General features: G+C 37.1%; 2 protein-coding genes across 4 annotated transcripts in view; one reads left to right on the top strand and one right to left on the bottom strand.

Annotated features, from left to right (window-relative positions):
• LOC145989935 (uncharacterized) overlaps positions 1–24,419 on the top strand; it is a 39,821-nt gene that overhangs the window by 1,848 nt on the left and 13,554 nt on the right. The window lies entirely within an intron of this gene.
• Positions 9,522–24,419, bottom strand: part of LOC145989936 (katanin-interacting protein-like) — a 58,426-nt gene continuing 43,528 nt past the window's right edge. For both annotated transcript variants that reach the window (XM_083125467.1, XM_083125466.1), the window contains exons 9-16: positions 23,173–23,311; positions 22,306–22,402; positions 21,715–21,880; positions 19,336–19,705; positions 17,531–17,670; positions 16,987–17,088; positions 15,293–15,435; positions 9,522–12,568 (exon numbers count right to left, since the gene is read on the bottom strand). In XM_083125467.1, coding sequence (XP_082981593.1) covers positions 12,430–12,568; positions 15,293–15,435; positions 16,987–17,088; positions 17,531–17,670; positions 19,336–19,705; positions 21,715–21,880; positions 22,306–22,402; positions 23,173–23,311 — 1,296 coding nt within the window. In that variant the 3' untranslated portion in view covers positions 9,522–12,429. The remainder of the gene's footprint in view (positions 12,569–15,292; positions 15,436–16,986; positions 17,089–17,530; positions 17,671–19,335; positions 19,706–21,714; positions 21,881–22,305; positions 22,403–23,172; positions 23,312–24,419) is intronic.

The following is a 24,419-nucleotide window of genomic DNA, read 5'->3' as shown; positions in this document are numbered from 1 at the left end:
ATACATGATTTCCCGGTCAAATAGATTCCACGATGAAAGAAAATACCTCGACGAACGTTGGATTTGAAATTATGCTAATACCTCGCAAACCATTGATGTTAGCCCCAGAAACCATTCACGTTAGTCCCAAAAATCATTCACGTTAGCCCCACAAACCATTTTCCGTAAGGTTAGGTTAGGCAAGCATAGTTTAAAAAATTTTAAAAAAAAATACTCGACATGTCATGTTATAGTGAAAACACGGCGAGGTTTGAAACACTGACTACGGGGTTTAAGTCATCTAACGCATGGGACATTGTGCTGTCGTGCAGAAAGCAAATGGTGGCAGCAGCAACAGCGTGTCGTACAGAGATTTTCGCAGAAAACAACATGCATTTGCATTAAAATGGATCAAAACTACATTCACGAACTTCCACAATGCTACAGAAAATGATTTGCGTAAGTACTTTCTCCTGTAAAAAGTAAGAAATCCATCACACCTATATGAAAGTGTTACCCAAATTTTGACAAGCCGTTCATTTAGCGTTTGGACTAATGTCTTTACCGTACATGTACGGTCAGGACCGTTCAGTTGGCAACGATGCGCTTTCACCACTAGATTTTCCTCCTCCTCCTCTGCCGATATGCCAGCCCTGCTCTACAGTTAGCTGGGACAAGGTATATCTATTGTGCTCCAATATTTAGATTTTGCCAAACTGCCCCACTCACAAGGGAAGAACGTGCAGCACTTTGTCCCCACAGACAGTCCAGACAGGCAAAATTGCAGGGTTTGAGAAAACACATTTTTTTTTTTAAAAAAAAAAAACCTGCCTGGGCCCAGGTGGGTTTAATTGGGTTTATTTTTTTTCTTCAGGTTTTGCTTTTATAAATAAAATGTGAATACATGTAATATAATTCACATTTGTAATTGCCGCTCAACCTACCCACTGCACTTCTTCAGTCACAAGCATAATAAAATAGCGATAGCATAGATAGTATACATAGTATTCCCCGATAGTAGATTTTTTTTCAAATACACTGTTACGTAGAACGTAATAGTTGTGTTATTGTAATAATGTAGTAATCATGTAATTCTATTGTATTTGGTATAAAAATTGCAGTAACGAATGTATTCAATATTGAGCAAACATAAATACATTGCTTTTCAACATACATATTGGAATCTTTTTTCGAAAGTAACTGCAGAATCTACAGCTTAATATAGGCCTATATAATTTCTTAATAAAGATTAAACATTTGTATTAATGTACTGAGCTCTGATATTCGTTCAACTTTATTTCAATTTTAGAAGTCTTGTGCATTTTAGATAGCAAAATTAATCTCAAGTTATAATGACAGTCGTGATCGCATTCTAAGAATCTAAAATGCAATCTTCATTAATGTACACCTGTATGACGTTCCTTCATTTCAGAAATCATTGAAATACCAAAGTTAATGAAAAAATCCACTGGGTTTTAAAATGGTTTTTTTTTTCAAGTGGGTTGGGCCCACCTTGGTGAACCCTGCAAAATTGACATAAGACTTCATACAAAAATGTCTGCATAAAATCTCCGCTTTGGTGGGAGAAGGCTTATCACAAGGCTTAACTTGCATTATTGTTAGATGTGGGAATATTTGCTGTAACTTTGAGGCTAATTTCAGCATGGGGGGTCCTATATTTAACATAGTGACAGTGAGGCAGTTGGGGGATACCATCAGTACTTACCTACCCTCTCACTTTGAGCATTGACGATGATCAAAATCCAAAGTTGCTTTCAATCATCATCAAAGGTAAATATATATTCTAATAGAATATATGCATACTAAACTTGAAGCAAACTGTTCACATACCAGTGATATAGAAGAAATGTGGTAATGGTGTACATGTCTCCCTTAACTTTCACCAACTGTTTTGATATTTTTATTAGAATTAACTTTTGTTCAGAGAAGAACTTCGAAGCCCAAGTTCTGATTGTTTAATGCCCTACTATATGGACATATGATGTCGATGAAATCTGGTGCATAGTGAACAACATTCCAGGAAATGCTTCATGCCACCTGTTTAAGATTGTATGTAATTTTGCTTTCCGCTCCTCATTTGGTTTCTTTTTACTTGTGAGCGAGCGGAATTCAGGGAGTGTGATATTAATAGCACAGCGGCATGGTGCATGTCGGCTTGCGGCAGCAGGAAGAACATTTTCATTTAGCCTGTCGGATGTGGGCTTTTGTATTCATCAGTATGTGTGCAAACATATTTAATTATTGTATAATGTCAAGTGAATTAAAGGACCTGTATGATAGTATGTAGTTTCTTTTCTTGGTGCTACCGGGAAGGATTCCACAGACATTTATGGTCCTCCGCATTCTGGATATAGTGACAGTTTGTGTTTCGTGCAGTGAACAGTGATCATCAGTTGTGACAGTGCTAATCGTGAGCATGTTACAGCAGAAACAGTGTTTTTAGTTTGCACACGTACATTGTTTTCTGCGCTTTTGTAACGGACATTGATTCAACGTGCATTTCGCAGTGACCTTGAACTCGGTTGCGATAACATTGGAATCAGTCGTCACGCCACGGTTGAATCAGCTGTTTCAGGAACTCTCGTTTCGTCGCACGATGCATTTTTTTTTTGTTTCTTCACCACCGTCGTGGGAGGAGATATTGACTTTCTAGGCGACCTTCAAAGAAGCAAATCGGTGAGTAAGTCTGGTTCATTTTACGTTTCCTTCCTTGTATTTTCCTTACCTTGCAACCATGGCCGACATTCAGCATCTTATCAAAGAAAGAAATGCATACAAGCGCAACCTCAAATTTATAGCTTCGTATGTTGATACTTATGATGAAGCATCAAGCAACATTCTTGCAATCAAGACTCACTTGGAACATTTAAACGAGGTTTGGCTATAATTAGAAGAAGTTCAAGACAGCATTGAACTACAGTCAGTCGAAGGTGAACACAATGCAGCAAGAGAAGAAATTGAACACACGTATTTTGATTTGAAAACAAGAATGCAAATTTTGATTGACAAGCATTTCACAAAGCCAGTTTACCCTGAAACTACACAATCTGCATCACGAGGAAGTACTCAGGTGAAACTTCCGGCAATTGCATTACCACATTTTAGCTGTAATTACACGCAGTGGGTGTCTTTCAAGGACACGTTCGTGTCGCTGATACACAACAATGTAGACATTTCCAATGTTCAGAAGTTTCAGTATTTGCGCGTATTGTTGAAAGGCAAGGCCTTACATCTAATTTAGAATTTGCCAATGACAGAAGCAAATTACGCTATTGCTTGGGAGCAACTCAATGAACGATACGACAATAAAATATTGATTGCAGTCTCACATGTAAATTATATTTTACATTGATAGCTGAGAACTTTTCGTTAACTGATATAATTTTAGTTCAGCATTTTGTTTCAAATCTCGAACCTGCAACAAGAAGAGTATTTGAACTAGAAAGTAATGATACTGAATTTAGCTCATTAGATCAGCTTTTTAGTTTTCTAGAGCACAGATGCCAGGTTCTTGAAAAGATTAATCCAGTTACGAGTGAAGGTAACAAAGTAGCAACAAAATCATCTACAACTATGCACAAACAGTACACTGCTAAATGTCAACAATTTTTGAAGTCATATGTTACAACAGATTCTTCATTGTGCATGTTTTGTAAAACAAGCAAACATCGCTTATTTTCCTGCACAGCCTTTAAGAAAGCTTCAATCTCACAAAGGTACAAATTTTTACGTGAGAATTGCATATGTTTTAATTGTCTTAGCAGCAATAATCACATCTCGCCACAGTGTAAATATGGAGTATGCAAACGATGTAAACAGAAGCATAGTACTTTACTTCATGTTGATGAAGGTGTATCCAATGTAAACCAGCATCGTGAGACGTCATCTGAAGGTCACGTGAACACATCGATAGTAAACAATACAAGCGATCCTTCACAGCATTCAGATCAAGCACCTCAAGTTTCTTATTGTTCAATTAAGCAGAAAAGTGCGTCACAGGTGCTACTTGCTACAGCAATTGTTCAAGTACAAGATATAGTGGGCAGTTGGGTTAATTGTCTTGCTCTCTTGAACGTGGCGAGTCAGAATAATTTCATTGTTGAGGATGTTGTTCAAAGTCATCGTCTTCGAAAGGTAAAGCATCGCGTTCCCATTCAGGGAATCAACAATTCATCAACTGAATCGAGTCATTCAGTAGAGATCCATGTCAGATCTAATAATAGCAATTTTACGACACGTATTTCATGCTCAGTGTTGCCAACCATCACAGGACTAATGCCTTCAGAAAAGATGCATCTGAATGGAACATTCCAATAGATATTCGTTTGGCAGACCCAAAATTTTGCTCGCCGGGCAAAATACAGATTCTGCTTGGTGCAGAGGTTTTCTTTACCGTCATGGAAGCCTGAAAAGAGAACAAGAAATTCCCCATTCTGCAAGACACAGAGTTTGGATGAATTATTGCAGGGAAGATTCCAGCAACATCTTCTAGCAATAGCATTACTAGGTCATTTTTCACGAGAAAGGAAGATTCTCAGCTGCAACAGTTCTGGATCATAGAGGAGATCCACACGAAACTGCAATCACCAGAAGAAATTGCTTGCGAGCAACATTTTCAGCAAAATGTAACACGAGATGAAAGTGTCCGTTATACGGTCAGGCTGCCATTACTTAAGAATTGTTCATTGTTACGCGACTCCTCACACTCTGTATTAACTCGCTTTCACCAATTAGAAACGAGGCTTCAACGTCAACCACAATTAAAGGCTGATTATACAGAATTTATGCAAGAATATTACCAGCTGAGGCACATGGAACCCATAGGAAATTTAAATGATGTACAAACAAATGACAGAACAAAATTTTACATTCCGCATCATTGTGTTTTCAAGGATTCCAATACAACGAAAATACGTGTTGTTTTTTATGGGAGCTCACCATCAACAAGCAGTGAATCGATAAATTGCATACACATAAATACCATACAGAAAGATTTGTTTTCCATTGTTCTGCGATTCTGAACTCACAAAGTGGCATTGGTTTCTGATATAGCAAGAATGTATAGAATGATACTTACTTATACATCCAGATGACGGGCCACTGCAATGCATTCTGTGAAAAAACTCTCTTCATGAACTCGTAAAGGTATTTCAGTTAAATACAGTCTTGTATGGGCTTACATCAAGTGCCTTTTTAGCAACCAGATGTCTGACGCAGTTGGCTGAAGATGAAGAAGTTAACTTCCCACACGCATCTCACGTGTTACAGCATGATTTATATGTTGATGATTATGTTGGCAGAAGCAGTAGCGTGCAAGGTGCGTTATAACTTTATCAAGATCTATCAGAACTTCTGAAAAGAGGAGGATTCATCTTACGAAAGTGGTGCTCCAACAGCACTGAAGTACTGATCGCTATTCCAGAATCACTGAGAGAGACTTAAAATCTTATTCATTTTCATACAGAGGGTATTAAAACTCTAGGAGTTTCATGGAATCCCTCGGCAGGCACTTTCATGATTAACATTGGAACAAAGTCTGTTAACATGATGTCACACAAACCAACCAAACGTCAAGTAGCCAGTGTTATTGCCTAGATATTTGATCCAATTGGACTACTTTCACCAATAACAATAAAGTATAATTATTTTTTTTTACAACAGTTGTGGCTTCACAACATAAACTGGGATGATCCGCTTCCAGAAAATCTTCAAGTTGAATGGGTTCATCTTTATTCGCAGCTATCAATCATCAGTGAAATGCAAATACCACGTTTCATCCTAGCACCTGGTTGTGTCAAGAATAGAAAAATTATGGCAGTTGCTTGTGTGTTCGTTGAACGAACGAAGAAGGTTAAACCGAAGTGCACTTACTGTGCTCAAAATCACGGGTCGCTCCGATCAAGAAACCCACTCTTCCTAGATTGGAACTGTGCTCCTCGGTCTTATTGGCCAAATTACTCAACAAGACTGCCAATTTTGAGACTTAATAATCAACAATGTTTATTTGTGGACAGATTTGCAAATAGTTCTGGCATGCATGACTCAGATCGCCAGCAAGCAGATGGAAGCCTTTTGCATCCAACAGAGTAGTGCAAATTCAGGATCTTACTCAAACCTACCAAGGATAATCCAACGGATTTAATCTCCCGTGGAGTTAAACCTCAAGATCATCATCATCATTCGCTATGGTTTCAGGGTCCAGCTTGGTTGCAAGAAAATGAAACATGCTGGCCATCATCCTCATCTGACAACCTGAACAACAAAAGCTTCCTGTAACCACATTGGTGTCTCATCTGCAATCACAGGAAATAATAAACAAGTTTTCTAGATTTTTCAAATTATTAAGGATTGTAACGCTCTGTAAAAGATTCATTCGCAATTGTAAAAATGCAAGTAACAAATAATACAATCCACTTTCTTCAATTGATATTGAAGATGCCACTCAAACATGCGTCGTTATGACACAAATTTCGTTCTTTCATCAAGAGATAAATGATCTCACTGCCAAAGGGCAAGTATCCAACAAAAGTATCCCCAAGGACTTACACTCCTTTCTGGACAATCAGGGAATTCTTCGTTTCGAAGGTAGGCTAGAAAATAGCGACTTGGGATTCAGCAGCAAGCATCAAATCATTTTACATCCAAAGAGTCACTTCATCCGTCTACTAATTGCCTCAGAGGATGAACGATTGATGCATGCAGCACCTCAATTGTTAATCTCATCCATTCGATAAAGGTACTGGATACCTAGAATACGACAAGTTATTAAGCAAATCATTCATCACTGTCTAGCTTGTTACCATTTGAAGGAATCCACAACACAACAGCTAATGGGACAGCTCCCATCCATTAGTGTTACACCTAGCAAGGCATTTAATCATGTGGGCATAGACTATGCCGGACCATACGTCATCAAAGTAGGGTCAATAAGGAGTAAAATCACTTAAGAATTGCTACATCGCTCTTTTTACGTGTCTGGCCACTAGAGCAATACATCTTGAGCTAGTAACAGACCTTACTTCTGAAGCTTTCGTAGCAGCATTGCAACGCTTTACAGCAAGGCGAGGCAAGTGTTCCACCATTATCAGCGATAATGCTACATTTCAGGGAGCGAAGAACAAACTTCAGAAGCTTTAATTGCTATTTCAATCGCAAAGATTCAATGAAGATATTCAAAGGTATGCAGCACAAGAAAACTTTCAGTGGAAAAATTCACCTCCACGTAACCCATCATTCGGTGGTGTCTGGGAAAGCGCCATAAAATCCATGAAGTGCCATCTTCGTAGAGTTGCCAAGAATGCTGTACTGACATACGAAGAGCTGTCAACTTTTTTGTGCGAAATCAAAGCTTGCTTAAACTCTCGACCTCTTACTGACGCTCATGAAGAATTTAATTACCTCACTCCAGGCCACTTTCTTATTGGTGGTCCACTCACTTCCTTTCCTCAATCAGACTTAACTGATCTCAAGGAAAATAGACTTTCCAGGTGCCAAGGAGTTCAACAAAGGGTTTGGAGAAACTGGTCCCGAGATTATCTTCATGGTATGCAACAGCGTCAGAAGTGGACAACCATGCAGCCCAACCTGCAACCAGGACTACTTGTGCTTCTGAAAGAAGGTTGTAGAAGACAACCTACCCCCATTATCCTGGAAAATGGGCATTATAGAAGAAGACAACTTAATTCGTGTAGCTGCGGTTCGCACCAAGGATGCAGTTTACCGAAGGGCTCTCAGCAAGATTGTGCCTCTTCCAGATGGGAAGATCAATTGAACTTTCATGATTTAGTTTGGATGCTGCGCACCTCAACGGGTAGGAGAATGTTTAAGATTGTATGTAATTTTGCTTTCTGCTCCTCATTTGTTTTCTGTTTACTCCCACTGGGAACTTCTTGTGAGTGAGCAGAATTCTGGGAGAGTGATATTCATAGCAGAGCGGCATGGTGCATGTCGGCTTGCAGCAGTGGGAAGGACGTTTTCAGTTAGCCTGTCGGATGTGGGCTTTTGTATTCATCAGTGTGTGTGTGTGTGTGTGCAAACGTATTTAATTATTGTATAATGTCAAGTGAATTAAAGGACCTGCATGATATCCAAATTTCTTGCTGTGTCCGTTGTTCCAGCTCTATGGTAAGGTCTTCAATATGGCGTCAGCCCCAGAGGTATTAGTTTCTTTTCTTGGTGCTACTGGGAAGGATTCTACAGACACCACCATTGATCACGCTGTCTTATGCTTCAAAAGGGTCATTCACATTGACAGCATGCATATTGAACATTGCTGTACTGACATAAACTCAAAAGAAAGCCCATGTGCAACTTCTAATTGTTGTTATTTCAGCACCACATTAAACTATTTTTTTTTAATCGGCATTCACTTCCAGGTGGTCTGAGTAGCATCTATATAAAGTTTCACCGCAATCCATTGCTTTGAATGGGCTCCAGAGGGCTGTGAGTGGGGAAATTTAATTCTAAGCACCATATTTCCATCTGGTGGCAAAAATTTCAACTTTTTTTTATCTGCATTCACTTCCCCCTGGTTTTCATAGCCTGTATATCAAGTTTCACCTCAATAATTTTTTTAAAAAAAGGGCAAAGTTTCCCGTTCATATAGCACCATGCCATAAAGGCACATATTCTCGATGTCTGCCATTTTGGATATGATGTTATCAACACTGTGCTCCAGCTGCCTTTACTCCCCAGGGTTACCGCAGGTACCCATTGATTTGAGGCTGCGTGACCTTCAAAGCCGCTTTATGCAGGGACACGGCTGGAAAAATTCCGACCTTAGATCAGCTACCCCGGGAATCGTACCCGGGTCTCCCAGCTGGCAGTCAGACGCCCTATCAATTAGACCACTGCAGCTCATTAACCCTGCATTGGTTCCAGGTATGTGATTTTAACATCATTTATCAATGATTGTCTTGACAACACCCTCCCTCTGTCTAGCAGAGTTTGTAATCTTCCTCTTTTACACCACGATTTTGTTTTATGCAGTGTTATGCAGATCTTCGAGCCGCTAAGGAGGGTTCGTTGAAGCCCCTTGCTGTCAGAGTTCATGCACGACTACAGGCGTACCTAGTTTTTACTGAAAATCTGGTCTGCCGTTCCGTGCCTAATGAAGAGTGCCTTTTTATAGTTAGAATTTTAAAGTTATATGGAATCTAAATTGTTGTAAGAAAAGATATAATTGTAACAATTGAATGTTTGACATTTTAGACCATTAATTGAACATATTTTAAGAACCCAGTCTCTGGCACCATGCGTGACTATCGACGTAACTTTTCTCGTGCAACCCACGAAGGTTTAGACTTCCGAACAATTTCATTTCTGGGCAGGAGTATTGACACTAATGCAGCAGCAGCATAAATTCTTCTGGCTGTCTTAAGTCCGTGCTCTTGGCTGTATGCCAGGGCCATGCCTATGGTATTGGCACCAGTATTGGCAAAAAGTGGTACCATCTAATATTCAAAATTAAGAAGTCAAGGAAAGGATAATGAAAAAGCACACATGATTTTTAAAATATGCTTTATAGAAAGAGGTCTTGAAAAATAGTTTGTACACATTTTTATCTGTCAGCAAATTAGCGATTCATATTACACTGCAGTACAGTACATATTATATCTATTATTTGAACTTTATAAGATGACTCGGGCATTTTTTGATGTAAAATCCAGACAAAAGTGCAGGAGTTGCCATGTGTGAACATTTTTAAAAATCTAAATCGGTAAACTTCTCACTTTGTATTATTTCGTTAAGCTGTGAACTTCTCAAGACTCAATTCTGTAGAGTTTTCCCCCCAAATATTTATTTTGTCCGAACCTCTAATTACCATGAAGATGAAGCTGACGTTTGTAATATTGTGAAAAACCAATTTGGATGTACCAAATATATTTCATGTGTACGGAGAGGGAAAAGTGTGTTTCTTTCTTGCATGCAACATAATGTGTATCACAGATCAAAGAAATTAGATTGTAGCTTGTACACTGAAAAATTATATTACCATAATAGCCACACAAGGGGCTTCGTTCCACACAACATTTTTTAATGTATACAATATAATTTCAATGATACGAGCTACGGACATGTTGGTAAACACCTAGTACAGTGATACTAGACCAAACAGTAACAAAGCGGTTTAACTACTTGTACACTGAAAAATCTGATAATTCAGTTGTGCATGACAGAATCATTTTGATAGGAACTTCATTGATTTGTAACATTCTGGATAATTATGAAAAAATCGTTAACACAGATGGGAGTCTCCGCAACCATTTGTGTCTGGATGTTTTTCTTAAGAATTCTCACAGGAAACGTTCAGCAAAGCATAGAGCTATGCAATATATGGTTCTCAGGATTAACCACTGATATATTGCATTATGAACTTTAATTCCTTTGATTTCCACCTGACCGACCAGGAAACTTCCTTGCCATTAAAAATAATGGTAAAGCAGCTGGTTTGTGATGCTGTTAACACCACTTTTATCTAACCTCACTAATTATCTGTAGCACCCTAACTTCACTATTCACATGCAAACCTTGGTTTGATTTTGATTATTGAAGATACATTTGTAATGCGATCATTATTAATCAGATTGATATTTGCTTGATACAGTCATACCAACTTGTGACAGTCATCTGTTTACTCCTCTCGCATTCACTGCAGAAATGATGGTACTGAAGATGCAAAGTTCAAGAGTTTGAGGGAAATGTTTCAATGTTCTCAAAATTTAAGCTGGAGATTGGAACACAGCTTCAATTGTAATTCAATACAAAGGTTATGACATAAGTGTAATGTTGTCTTGTAATGAAGGGGTCTCAGTGGAGGCACACTGTACAGGGATTCAGTCTCAATTAGCCTACCTGAACATAAATGAGACACAATGCCACTGATAAAAAGATGATGAAATTTTAAATTTTACCTGCACTGAGGAGCTTCTCAAAACCATACTTCGAAATTGGTGGCTCATTTCCTAATAGAGACTGCATATTCTTGTGTAAGTTCTGGTTAATCCAAGTGACACTGCAGCTAACAGATGCATATTAGGGAATTTGCCATGCAAAATCTTTAACACATTCTCTTGTGATTTCGATCAGGTGAGTTCTGAAAAGGTGTCCAAACTTTCATCTTCAGTCACCAATCTCTCAAAAACTGAAATCTTTTCAGAACTTGCCTGCTCGATATTCCAAGAGAATCTGTTCATCATTCAAGCTTCAACACTTTCTTCATGCAGAATCTTAACCTTCGGAGTTTCAAATGCAATTGTAGGAGGACGTAACTCTACCTTGTTTAACACTTAAACGCAGCTGCCGATTTTCCCTGTGTAGGCCCTAATGCTGAGCGTATTTAAAACTATGCACGGTTTTAAATAATAATTTAAATCTTTGGAAACTGTGAATCCTAGAGTTAAAAATTATACCTCATTTTCTTCAGTTTAGATTAGATTATAAGCTTATGATTGACAAAAAATAATGTTTATCAAGTAGAAGAAGATGATGAAAGTTTTTCTTTAACAAAATTTGAACTTCGTTGTGCCCCACGTAGGCAATCCCAGGGCATGGCACCTGCACATTGCCTGATATTTGTTCTGCTCTCGTGACAAGAATTGTGAACTTATTGCTGATACTTTGAGAAAAAATTAATTTACAATACCCCCTGCCACAAATACAGCGAGAATCAAATAAAACTATTAATAACTAATGAGATACCTCAAGGCTCATGTAGCACTGTAAATGTATCTCTGAACATTACCTGAGTCACAGTATATACCAAATTAAAAAAAAAAAAACTCTCTACGTGACACGTATGTCACATCCGGCATGTAAGAGTTAACGAGTATGTCAGTCTCGGCATGTTTTTTTTATGTTGCTTACATGTGGTATCATTTTTTTTATAAACTAATGTGACCATATGCTACTATGATGAGATTGTAGGATCAGTTTCTATATTCTTGAAGTTCATGTGATGGATGATCAGAGACATATTAATGTTTCAAAAATCACATACATAATTAGTGACGAATTGCACAGCCTTAGTGAAGAATAATTATAACTTATGAGAGCACAGAAACTACAGATCAGATATTACAGCACACTTGTTTGTACACACTGAGGTCCCACGCAATACATAAAAAGTTCATTACATGATACATACATCATTCTCTTTTGTAAATCAGGTATCAATAAATATACATCCATATTTCACATACAACAGTAATATTTCATAAAAGTAACAGATTTTTTGCTTGTATTACATATACTACAAAAAAGAAAAAAAATATTTACACAACATGCACAGTATTGTACCATTCTGGTAAGTTGGTATAGTGAATAAGGCATACTGGACGGTAAAAAAACATTTTGCACTGAAAGACTAGCTTTTCTCCAGCTATCATTTTCCACTTTGTGTTTATACACAATACTGATCTAATACCAGTCTTATTTCTTTTTGTATGAAGTCTGGGGTTTCACAGAAGTCAAAGGACGCCGTGATTGGTCTGGAGTTCGCTGAGATCCTCCTGAAGTTATCCGCTGCTGTTCATTCAGTAGCTGAACGTCCTGTCCATAATGACTGTTCCTATAATTTAAATCCAATTTCTATTTTTAAAAATTTGCATCGATTTTACTCTTTTGGAGTAATGTATAATTATTTTCAGTCATGCTTATTTTGTGCTACCTCACTCTTATTCTAGACAAAGCAGGATTGCTTGTTATATGAAGCTATAAAATGTGAATGCATAAGAAAATAGTAGTGGGTGTCCACTGGAATCAAACTTAGTACTGACTAGGGATGGCCGGATCCGGATTTATCCATTATATCGGAAAACTTTCTATCCAGATTTCAAATATCTGGATATTGGAAATTATCAACGTGGCTTGGGTGGCCAAGGGAGCAAGCATAGTATTTTACATAATTTGATTTGATTTATTTGATTTTACTGCTGAAAAACAGCATACATGCCTAATGCAGCAGTTTGTGATGGCATATGACATATACACAATATTACAATAAAAAATAAAAATAATAAAATGTGTACTACATGAAAAAATACAGTGAGAAGAACAATTTAGTTAAAATTAAAGAAAAATACAAATTTGAAAAGTACAATGTAATCACATATACTAAAAAAAAACAGTTAAAAGTAAAATTACACAATGTTATTATCACAATAAAAGGTTACTAGGCTCCAGTGGATTATGAGCATATTGGGATATAAGAAAATCAAAATACCTATTATGTCTAAAATAAGAAGTGACAGAAATTGCAGAGCAGTTGTTTCGGAATACATAATGACGTGTCTTTAATGTAATTTTAGATAATAAATATGGTACATCAAGTTTTCCATTAATTAATTTGGAAATGTAATTGTAATCGTTGATATTTCTTCTCTCAAAGAGACACAAAATATTAAGTTTGTCGAACAAATTATAATATTTGTAATAAAACCTAAGAAGTCTGAATTTAAAATATAGAAATGAGACAAATCTTTTCTCTACATTTTCCAGTATGTCTTTCATATTATTATTACATGGAAACGAGAAAGTTTATGCGAGTTTATCACTTCCAGATATCTGGACTATCCAATTCACATGCTTTAAAATCTAGATATCTATCATCCAGAATATCTGGCCACCCTAGTACTGGTCAGCTGAAAAGATGAAGTAATAACCACTAAGGTACTTGTTGACACTATAGTTTTGTACATGTATCCCTCATATGATACTTCCCAATGCTAGCACATAATTGCAGGTTCCAACTAGGGATGGCCAGATCCGGATCCTGGTGGATCCGAAATCCGGATCCGGTTGGTTCCGGATCCATGGGATTCGGATTCTAAATTTTTTCGGATCCAGATTCGCGGATCCGAAATTTTTGGTTCCGGATCCAGAACTTTCGGATCCGTATCCAAATTTTTCAGATCTGGATCCGTTTTGCCATCCCAAATGAGCTCTTCTTTGGAAAGTAAGAATGTGTCTATAATATTACATATATATATACAATATACTATACTATCTTGTTAAATGTGTGAAAGGTTTCATCCTGGAATGGAATGTCTCACATTTATGTGCGTTTCCATTTCAAATACGTACATTCGAATGAATACATATTCGTTTCAATGGCATTTACAAAATCACCTCTGACATTTTATGTTAAACAAGTAAGATTATTTTTGTGCACGTGTGTGTTAGCCGATGCGTAGCAAAGTATTTTAGGAACAACACTTGAAAATAATCTTGTAGAACTAACTAATGAAAAATTTCGTTGTAACCGAAGATCATAATACCTTTTAAGGTGTGGTAATACAGATTCGAAACTCTCGGATCTGGATCCGGATCCAGAACTTTTGAATCCAGATTCCGATCCGAAATTTTCGGATCTGGATCTAGATCTGGAACTTTCGGATCCGGATCCAGATCTGGAACTTTCAGATCCGGATCCAGATCTGGAACTTTCAGATCCGGATCCATTTGACCATCCCTAGTTCCAACCATAGGCGTAACTTGGGACTTAACGGGGGGGGGATAGAATCAAACTTGGAGCATAACTTTTCTCCTAAGGTTCCAGGAGGTTAACAGAAGTACTGGGGTTGTGCGGGATTCTGATAAGTTAGTACCAGATTCAGAAAAAAAATTCTCGTCACTATCCGGAATTGCGGAAATGATTTCCCAACGTTTCGGGGTCCAGACCAGTTGGGAAATTCCAAATGATAGCATTTAAAAGTGTTTAATTATGATGGTTTCTGTCCCACGAATGTCCGAAATGTCTTGGAAATGGAAGTTTTTATTATAGGAATGCAAAAATAATCTTCCAAGGAAAAAAGTGTGTATATTTTGAGATTTTCGCCTCCCCAAAGGTGCAGTGGTAGCGTCATTGCCTTGTAATCAAGGGGTCCCGGGTTCGATACCCGATGGAGGCACATAGTGGTTCGGATCCCACTTTAAACAGTAGGTCCAGTCCCGATTAGTCTTACTGTGCATAAAGTGGATTTAAAACACCAAATCAATCCCAATTTCGAGATTTTCACAGTTTCGGTAAATTTGGAACATTTTCTGTCCCCAAAATGTTCCGAAAGTTGGGATTTAAAAAATTCCCGTCCCAACCAAAAATTCACCATCCTGCACACCCCTAAAAAGTACTATTAACTTGTAAATTTTCATAAATCTGAAAATTGGGGGAGGGGAAAGTGCCCCCCTTGCCCCCACCACTTGCCTATGGTTCCAACATTCATACAAGATATTTATTGCACATCTTTCAAAGGCATAATACTTATACTTTAACAAAACTATTGTCTATACATACCTAATAGCTGTATTCTTCTCTTGCCGAAGCAAATCTTTATTCAGTGTAAATAATACTGTACTATATGGCACCACTGCTGGATTATTACACGATGAAGCTGCATCCAGAACACCATTGTACACCACCAGGTCATCAACAAGTATCTGAAAAAAAAAGTTTCATTAATGGAATACTGGGAATGTACTTTAGCGAAGCACTATTGCAATTGCAAGATATTAGAATTAATTGATAAGAGAACTTTTCTCTTTTTTGTGCAAATAATGATCCTTGCTTAGTTGTGTTACATTTTACTCAATTACTTACTCAGATCTTATTTTGTTATTTCTAAACTAAGTCCATGAGCACCAATACTTGCCAAGTAACTGTTGATTGGATAGAATCTGACTGCCAATTAGTCCGGTGTTTAAACGTGCAAGGTGGTATTTGTAATAGTGGACAAGGGGGAATTGTCTCTGGTTGCATTTTTGTTAAATCGCTGGGGGTATATTATACAGGGTGGTTGGAAAGTAACTCCCTGTTAAAAAAATACTTCATTTTCGTAAATAGTGCTGCATTTGCATTGAACAGAATTTAATTGCTAAGTTGTACTTTCTCCTCAGGGTACAGGTGCAGAAATGGTGGTGGGGTGTTCATGGACCCCATACTTTAGTGGATGCCAAGAATATCTGAAACTGCAATTGCAAGCTGACGACTACAGGACTTCCAACAAACATATTCTGCACCACCTGCAAATTTTCCTCCAATCTGGATGTTGAGGAACACCTGCTTCTGTGAGTATCTACCACAGATCCCGTCATCGGCTTGGAATGGCAGTTTCTGATGGTCTTGGCATCCACTGAAGCACGGGGTTCGTGAACACCCCGCCACCATCTCTGCACCTGCTATGGACTGCCGTGTATTATAATGGTATACCAGCTGGGCACAATCACAGTGTCAGACACCAGGCCACTGGGGACTGCTCATGTCACCGTGAGGACAAAGCACAAATTAGCAATTAAATTCTGCCACTTCAGGAATCACAATACATTTGGTTTCATGCAAATGCAGCGCTATTTACAAAATTTATAAGTATTTTTCAATATTGAGTTTCACTGAGTTTGAAAATTTCAGTACAAACTAGAACAGAATTTCAGGTTCAAATTTTATATAGAATGACATTTCGTTGTTTTTATGATGAATAATATGTCAAAATAAATTAGCAAACTTTACACTACATTAAAATCTCCACCTTATAATATGAGCCTTCTATCACATATAAAAAAGTTTGTAATATTATAAAGTGCATTCAATTTTTTTAGAGAAATCTGTTTTTCATCCTACTATTTGTTACACAAATTATCAAGTTTGGGAACTCGTAGGATAATCAGGATTTTGGCAAATACGGTGTCAGCAAATGTTAGAAAGATCCAATTCCTTCCCTTTCGAATCACCTAACATTAATATTTCAGTCTCCCATCGAGTCCCATTGCCACTGTTTTTCTGGCTTTTGATACCGGAGTAGTTCCCCAATCACTATCCGAAATTATTGAACTCCGACCGGGAATCGAAAGAGGACTGCTAAGGAACCAATACAGTGGTAACCATTCGTTTAAGCTGGAGCTCTTCTTGGTACAGTATATTCTTATGTTACCAAACCACACTTTCCATATACTAGGTGCAGTACAAGAGGGAAAAAAAGTATTTTAAAGCCTTACCCCAAATTCTTTTACACCTCTTGTTGGGGTTTTCCCATAATTCCACAGCTTGATCATAGAAACTGTTACTGGGTGATCAAACACAATGTACACTCGATTCAGCTGTTGAAAAATGAAAAAAGAAAAATCAATCTAGGTCAATCTTGCCCTCTGTCAGAAAATGTAATTTTATATCATACCATGTGTTTGAGAAGAATAAAAATGTGTTAACACAACTTTTCCCAGCAAAAGAAAACTATTAGTTGACTTTAAGTAGAAAAGCATGAGGATTTTGTTGCATGTTTATTAATGGTACACATTCCTTGTCACTATATTGTTTTGTTTCATGAAAAAGCCATTGAAAAACAAAATAATATGCTTATTTGTAATTCCATGCAATGAATCCTGGACTAATTATTTTAATTCTATTTCAAATTTAAAGAATAATGTACGAACATGTTAAATTATGTAGCAAAAATTAACCTAGGGGCTATTGATACCCTAATGTGGAAACCATTACGTAAGTTCATTTCCACTATAAGCTATAGTAGTAATAGACTATTACCTGATTTGGTAAAATTGGTGCAAGCCAAGCATGTATTCCATCATGTGTGTCATTATACCCATCGATCAACTTATCTGGTGTTCGGACATCATTGTTTACCTTCTCAAGAATGTTGACACTTTCTGGGAACGCAGCAATGTCTGTTGAAATATGAAAATAGTAGGTGTCAAATTATAATGTACATGTAATGATAGTTGTTTAGCTGGGGTCGTTGCTGCATATTGCAACCAGTTAATTGTTAGTTAGTTTTTAAGACCAGTTAACGTTTTGCATCCCGAGCGTCTCAATCGAGATCCTACATGTAATCCCTTGCATCCTGAGTGTTTCGATTGAGATCCTCTAGCATGCTCGTAGTTTTTACGTTATAATGTCGCTATTTTTGGCTGGATTTGCTATTTTCTTCTTTTTACATTATTGTTAACACATATTTTGCACCGTAAAGACTCTTGCATGTCTTGTTCTTCCATAAAAAGGGGGGGAAATGGCAGGAAAATGGCGGCTTCCTTTGAAACTGAGTCAGTGGCGCATAGACATGTTGTTTGGGAGGTACAAGTCGTGTTCTATTGCTCATATGATAACAGTGCAATTATTTTCTTGTTCCAGACATGCCAGCGATCATTTCCATGTGTATTTTGACAATGTCCTGTACTTTGTTGTCCAGGGGTGGAGGGGGGAAGGGGCATTTTTCTTAAATTTTTTTGGAATTTTCCGTTTCCTCCCCCCACCTCCCTCCATATATATGCCGAATGTGCATACATTTCATATAGTCCGAATCTATGGTTCATTCTGAGTAAAACAATGTATCATTTGTCTGTCTAAGGCAATTAGCATCCGATCTACAGTCATTTTTATAAAACTGCATTTTGCTGAAAATTGGCTTGGGCAGCTAAAGGTTACCTTTAGAGGCTGGAGCCTCGAATGCATGTCTTCCAATTTTAAACCATGCTTTTTCAAGAGCATGCTTTTCAAATTTAAAATTTATACATTGTGCCTCCCAATAATTAGTGTTAAAGCGAGAAGAAACTTGATTTTTAAAATAAAATTGACATATAGAATGCCCCTGTGCTCCTCTTAATAGACCGAAGTGAAAGAAAAAATGTATGTAGTGGTGGTGGATTCCTACATCCATGCAAAGTTTCTCTGAAATGAAACTGATACTTCTTGAGTAAAAAATATAACATTATATAAAGCGGCAGTGTTGCCAGCTTTGGGACAATGTCTGGAATTTTGCTTCTAGCGTTGATCCTATGGAAGCTGGATGGACAAAATTTGGAAGGAAGCACTACAAAAGACCACTCTATGAGGATATGTAATGCACGTGCTGCAACTTTGGAGGGGGGGGGGGGACTGGAAGTTACGGGGTTGGAAATTTTGCGTAGTTTCAGAAAGCAGAAGAATCCTGTGAATAAGTATCATTGGATTAGCATGATAAAACACACTTATATTTCAAGAACAACACATGGGATATTACCCATGAATTAATAGAATCCTTATTTACCTGCATTTTTTTTTTACGGCACGAGAGTGCAACTTAAAATATATAACCAGATGGTAATTAATTTATATTAGACATGATGATGTCAAATTTTAATACAAGGCACATTTAGAAAGTAGTACACATTTGGTACTAAAAAAGAAGGAAATAACTTATTTGAGGAAAACCTTTTTACTCTGAAATTACATGCTATTATAATGCTATTTTCTGAATAGGCACCCATGGCATTCAGCCACTATTCGTGCCGGGAAACAAGTTTTTGTATATCATTCTCGCACACTTACATCTGCCAGTATAAATTTCTACTTACTTTTTTCTGTCATATTGAGTCTTACTCCAGCTGCATCGTACAAGTCTAATCCATTCAGCCCAACATAATATGGGTCACCCCACGTGGAAAAAATGAGAATTTGGAAGATGAAACCTTCTGGCATCATCGGAGACTCATACTCATCTCCTGACCACCCATCCAGGCATCGGAGCAATGACGATGATGCTGCTCTGTCCACAATGTCATAGTTGCACTTCTTACTTCCAAATGGCGATGAACTTGGAGAGTACTGAAGAAAGTTGATGGTTTGAGAAAAGTCGAAATGATTGTTCCCTAGAGCTCGCCGGATTAAGAAACCTTCAGGAGGCGAAACGCCTTTGCCATCCACATGGATTGTTGCTAGTTTTACCTAGAGAGGTGGAAAAAACAATGATAATGGTGCAGAATCTTCGGACACAGATGATTTAAATTTAAATTTTTTAAGTTCATACTTCACAACACTAGTAAATTTTCTCAAGTGTAATATTTCGACTATAGTGCACAAAAACTACTAGTGTTCATTAACCCTGCCTTGGTTATGCACAGTCTTTAGTTCCGGATGTGTGATTTATCAATGATTGTTTTGTCAACACCCTCCCTCTGTTTAGCTGAGTTTGTGACCTTCATCTTTTAAACAATTTTGTTTTAAGTGTGGTCAGATCTTTGAGCCAGTAGGGTGGTTTGTTGAAGGTCTCTAGTCTAACAGTGTACCTAGTTTTTACTGGAAACCTGGTCTGCTGTTCCATGCACGACTAATGAAAAATTGTTAATGTGTGTGTTTGTGATTTCTGTTAAACTGTGATATTTGTGCAATAACGGAACAGTCTGTGTAATGGGATGGACGAAAGGGAAGAAGAGCAGATAGGACAGTTTTTTTCTGGAAATTCTGAGGGAAAGTGACTCCAATAGATGGACAGTTTGATTCAGATGAATATTAAACCTCTTTCTTCCTCTCTCTCTCTCTCTCTCTCTCTCTCAGAGAGACAAGTTTCCTTCCTCTCTTCTATCCGGAGAGAGAAAGAAGAGAGACAGAAAAAAAATTCTCTCTTTCTTTTGTTATTTCTTTCTTTTTATCCCCCCCCCTCTCTCTCTCTCTCTCTCTCTCTCTCTCTCTCTCTCTCTCTCTCTCTCTCTCTCTCTCTCTCTCTCTCTCTCTCTCTCTCTTTTTTTTACTCTATCTCGAGAGAGAAAGAAGGAAAAGAGAGAGAGAAAATAAAAAGAAAGAAAGGGAGAAGGAAAGATGGAAAAAGAAGAAGAACAAGAAGAAAGAAGGAAAGATGGAAAAAGAGGAAGAAAGAGATAAAAGAAAGAAATACACTTTTTCGGACAGTTTGATTCAGATGACCATTGAGACCCATGAGTGTACCATTTGTAAGAGTGCCATGAAAAATGTAAAAGATTTTCAATCACCAGTTATTTTATTTGGAAAAGAAACTCACTTTTCCAATTGTCTCCCCAATGTAGCAGTGAAAACGTAACCACACTGTAATCAAAGAATCCCAGGTACGATATACCCTGTGGAGGCATGTAGTGGATCTACTCACTTTTTACTTTCTGTGCATAAAGTGGATTTAAAACAAAAACTAATTTTTTTCAATGTTATGGTTGCACATGTAACATTGAAATTTTCATTATGTGGACTATTACTTATTTTGTCCTGTATATTAATTAATTAAAATGCACATTTCATAGTTTTATAGAATCTCAATTGTTTGAAAAAAAAAATATTTAATCGTGATAATTGAGGGTTTGACATTTTAGACCTTTAATTGAACATATTTTAAGAACCCAGGCTCTGGAATTGATGTAATTTTTTTGTGTGTGACTCACGAAGGGTTAAACTAACATGAAGAAATGATGTGCATTGATTTGGACTGTTGAATTTTAATGTATTTTCATGGGTATTCCGTGCATCCTAATCTTGCACCAAAGACATTTTAGTAATAAATTATTTTTAAGTACCAGTAATACCAGTACTTTTTATTAAAAGAAAGTGCCATGTAATGGTTGCACCCTACTTTTTAGTTTTAAGAAAATGGGACATAAAATCTGTTGATTATGTGGTGAAATACAGTATGTTTGATGAAAATACTTCATATCAGGTAAAAATATGAAAATGTGAAAATAGGAAGCTGAAATTTCACCACACACTACATTTCCTTCGAGGTCAGAGTTATACATGTGTTGGCACATTACTAACAAGAAATCAAGTATTACTCTACCTCATCATGTACAGACATGCACATACATATGCTCAGCCATAAAACGGACTTCTTAGTTTATAACATTACCCAAAAATATATGGAGTTTATAACATTACCCAAAAATATATGCAAGTAATACTTGATAATAGTACACCGATGAAAAAAAAATACTTACCCCACAGTAAGAAAGATCCGGTGATTTATTATAATTCCAGAATTTGATACCCGCTATGTACACTATTGTTGGGAAGGTGATGGTAAAAATTATCTTCTTTCCTTCACAGAAACCAGAATACCACATATGAGAATCATCTGTTGTCCTATGTTCTCCATCTATTAGCCTGGAAATAATAAATTTAACAAATTGAACTTCCGAATATAATTGTACAATTTTTTTCTCTCTCTCTCTCTCTCTCTCTCTCTCTCTCTCTCTCTCTCTCTCTCTCTCTCTCTCTCTCTCTCTCTCTCTCTCTCTCTCTCTCTCTCTCTCACTCTCTCTCTCTCTCTCTCTCACCCACACACACTCACTCTTTTTTTTCTTTCCTTCTATTGGTGGTGTTCTATGTTAGTGATCTCCCAATAAAAATACTAGTGTGCTCATAAAACTTACAACTTCATTCAAACGGAAGACATCTTTGTGAAACAAATTTATAAAATTACAAAAATTAACAGCTAATAATTAGCTATTACTGTGCTCTGTGTGATATATGTTTTTAAAATATTGTATTTTTGTACATAAATGTATCATTTCAAAAGATAATAATACCTGTAGATATGAGAAGATGACTCGTTACACTGTAGGTATTGGGCTTCGATAGGAAATATAACGCTTTTGTCGCCGATAATTTCAAAACCCGTCAAACCTGCAATGAAATAGCATTTTAAAGAAATCATCTCCACAAAATCAAAGCAGAAAATTATTCAAGATGAATGTTATTACATGCAACAAGTGTAGTTCACTTGGCTTTCTAGTACATTATGTGAATCATATTAAATTAAGTGAGTTTGAATGCAGATTGTAGCACAACACAGTTTGGTTTAACTTACCATTGCTTCTTTCATGTTTTAATCAAAGCATAATGCACTTCCTAATATTACAGTGAAGGAACAAATTAATTGGTAATGTATTGGTAGCCATGCAATCAAGGGGTCACAGGTTCGATTCTGGTGGAGGCACATAATAGTTCAGATTCAACTTTAATCTGCAGGACCAGTCCCAATTAGTCTTTCTGTGCACAAAGTGGACTTAAAAACAAACGTACTTGTTTATCAGTAATTGTCAATAATTGACCAATCCAATATTTTTATAAATAGTTAGTGTAAAATACTGTCATTTTGCATGCAGTTTGTTTGTAACGCGAAGTCTATTGGTAATTTATAGTACAGTGAATTAATGACAAACCATTACACTTAAAGTTAAAAAACCTAGGACAGCAGTCGTGTCCTGTTCTGCCCCTTCCTGAGTAAATGTGTTATTTTCACTGTTATGCAGTTCTGGAAATATTTTTTCAGCCACTACACAGGTAGTAAATACAAACCTTTCAGTAATGTTACATGACAATGTGATTACTGTTGCATTAAAAAATTTCTAAAGATCTTTGTACATGAAGGAATTTCAAGAAGTAGTTCTTACCAATAATTTTTGGATGGCCCCAATTTGCTAGAAACACTATTTCTATCTTCTGTCCAGCTAACAGCACTGTATCATCACTACAAGGAGACCCGGTTGCTTGTTTTTCTGATGAACATGCACTTGTAAATGGCCGCTCGTCCTAGTTGAAGAAAATATATTAATATGCAACAGGGTGTCTTTAGAACAACATACTGTAATCTAATACAACTTCTACATTTTTTATTTTGTTATTTCCATAACATCACCATACTCAAGTAAGTCAAATTAACACCCATACTGAAACAAAGTATTGTTGCATTTTTCTTCTCATAATTCTTGAAGCTTTCCTGGAGTGGAAATAATGAAAAGATACTCATGTGATATCGGCCAGGTCACTTTCAGAGCTTTCGAGAGCTAATGCTATGTTCATCTTTAGGGACTGTGAGCTAATGCAACTCATCTTCGGGTGGGGGGGGGGGCTCTATGGCAGAGTGATTAGTACAACATGTTACAATGCCAGGGGTCCCGGGTTCAAATCCCAGCATGGGTGTTTTTTGTGAGTGTCCCTTCATCAATTTCATCATATCATCACTCATCCTTATCTTTGTGATTACCCAAAAGTGGCAGAACTGTGAAGTAAAATAAACTAAATCAGTCAATGATTCATCTTCAGAGAATGGGAGCTAATGTCATGCTCATCTTCAGGGATTGTGAGCTAATGTCGCACTCATCTTCAGGGATTGAGAGCTAATGTCGCACTCATCTTCAGGGATTGAGAGCTAAGGTTGCACTCATTTTCAAGTGTTGAGAGCTAATGCCAATCTCATCTTCCGGGATTGAAGATGAGAGTAATGTTATCTCTCCAAAGCTTGGAGACATATCTGGAACTGACCTGGCTAATATTCCATGAGAGTCTCTCTTCATCTTCCATCTTCTTGATCTTCAAGCTTTTCAGGAGCCCCTATCAACTAGGAGGGTGTCTGAGATGCCTGCTCTTTGATTGAAGGGAATGGATTTATATGTACCAAAAAAGTGGTGGATACGTAAATATATGTTTATTTTAATCAAAAATGGACTTAAAATTCTGAAAAATGGCAATTTTCATGAAGCAAGTGGCTTACCTAGCTAAATAAAATGCAATAGACTTACGTGACATTAATTGTAATGTAAAATTCATATACAAAATAAGAATTATTTTCTGTTACCGACTTAATGGACTGCCATACTTATTTTTTAGTGCTTCTCCTGTTGCCCCAAAACACACATTT

Source organism: Lepisma saccharinum, chromosome 7 (assembly GCF_977018435.1).
Source record: "Lepisma saccharinum chromosome 7, izLepSacc3.1, whole genome shotgun sequence".
NCBI lineage: Eukaryota > Metazoa > Arthropoda > Insecta > Zygentoma > Lepismatidae > Lepisma > Lepisma saccharinum.
This window is presented reverse-complemented; position numbering and strand designations above follow the sequence as displayed.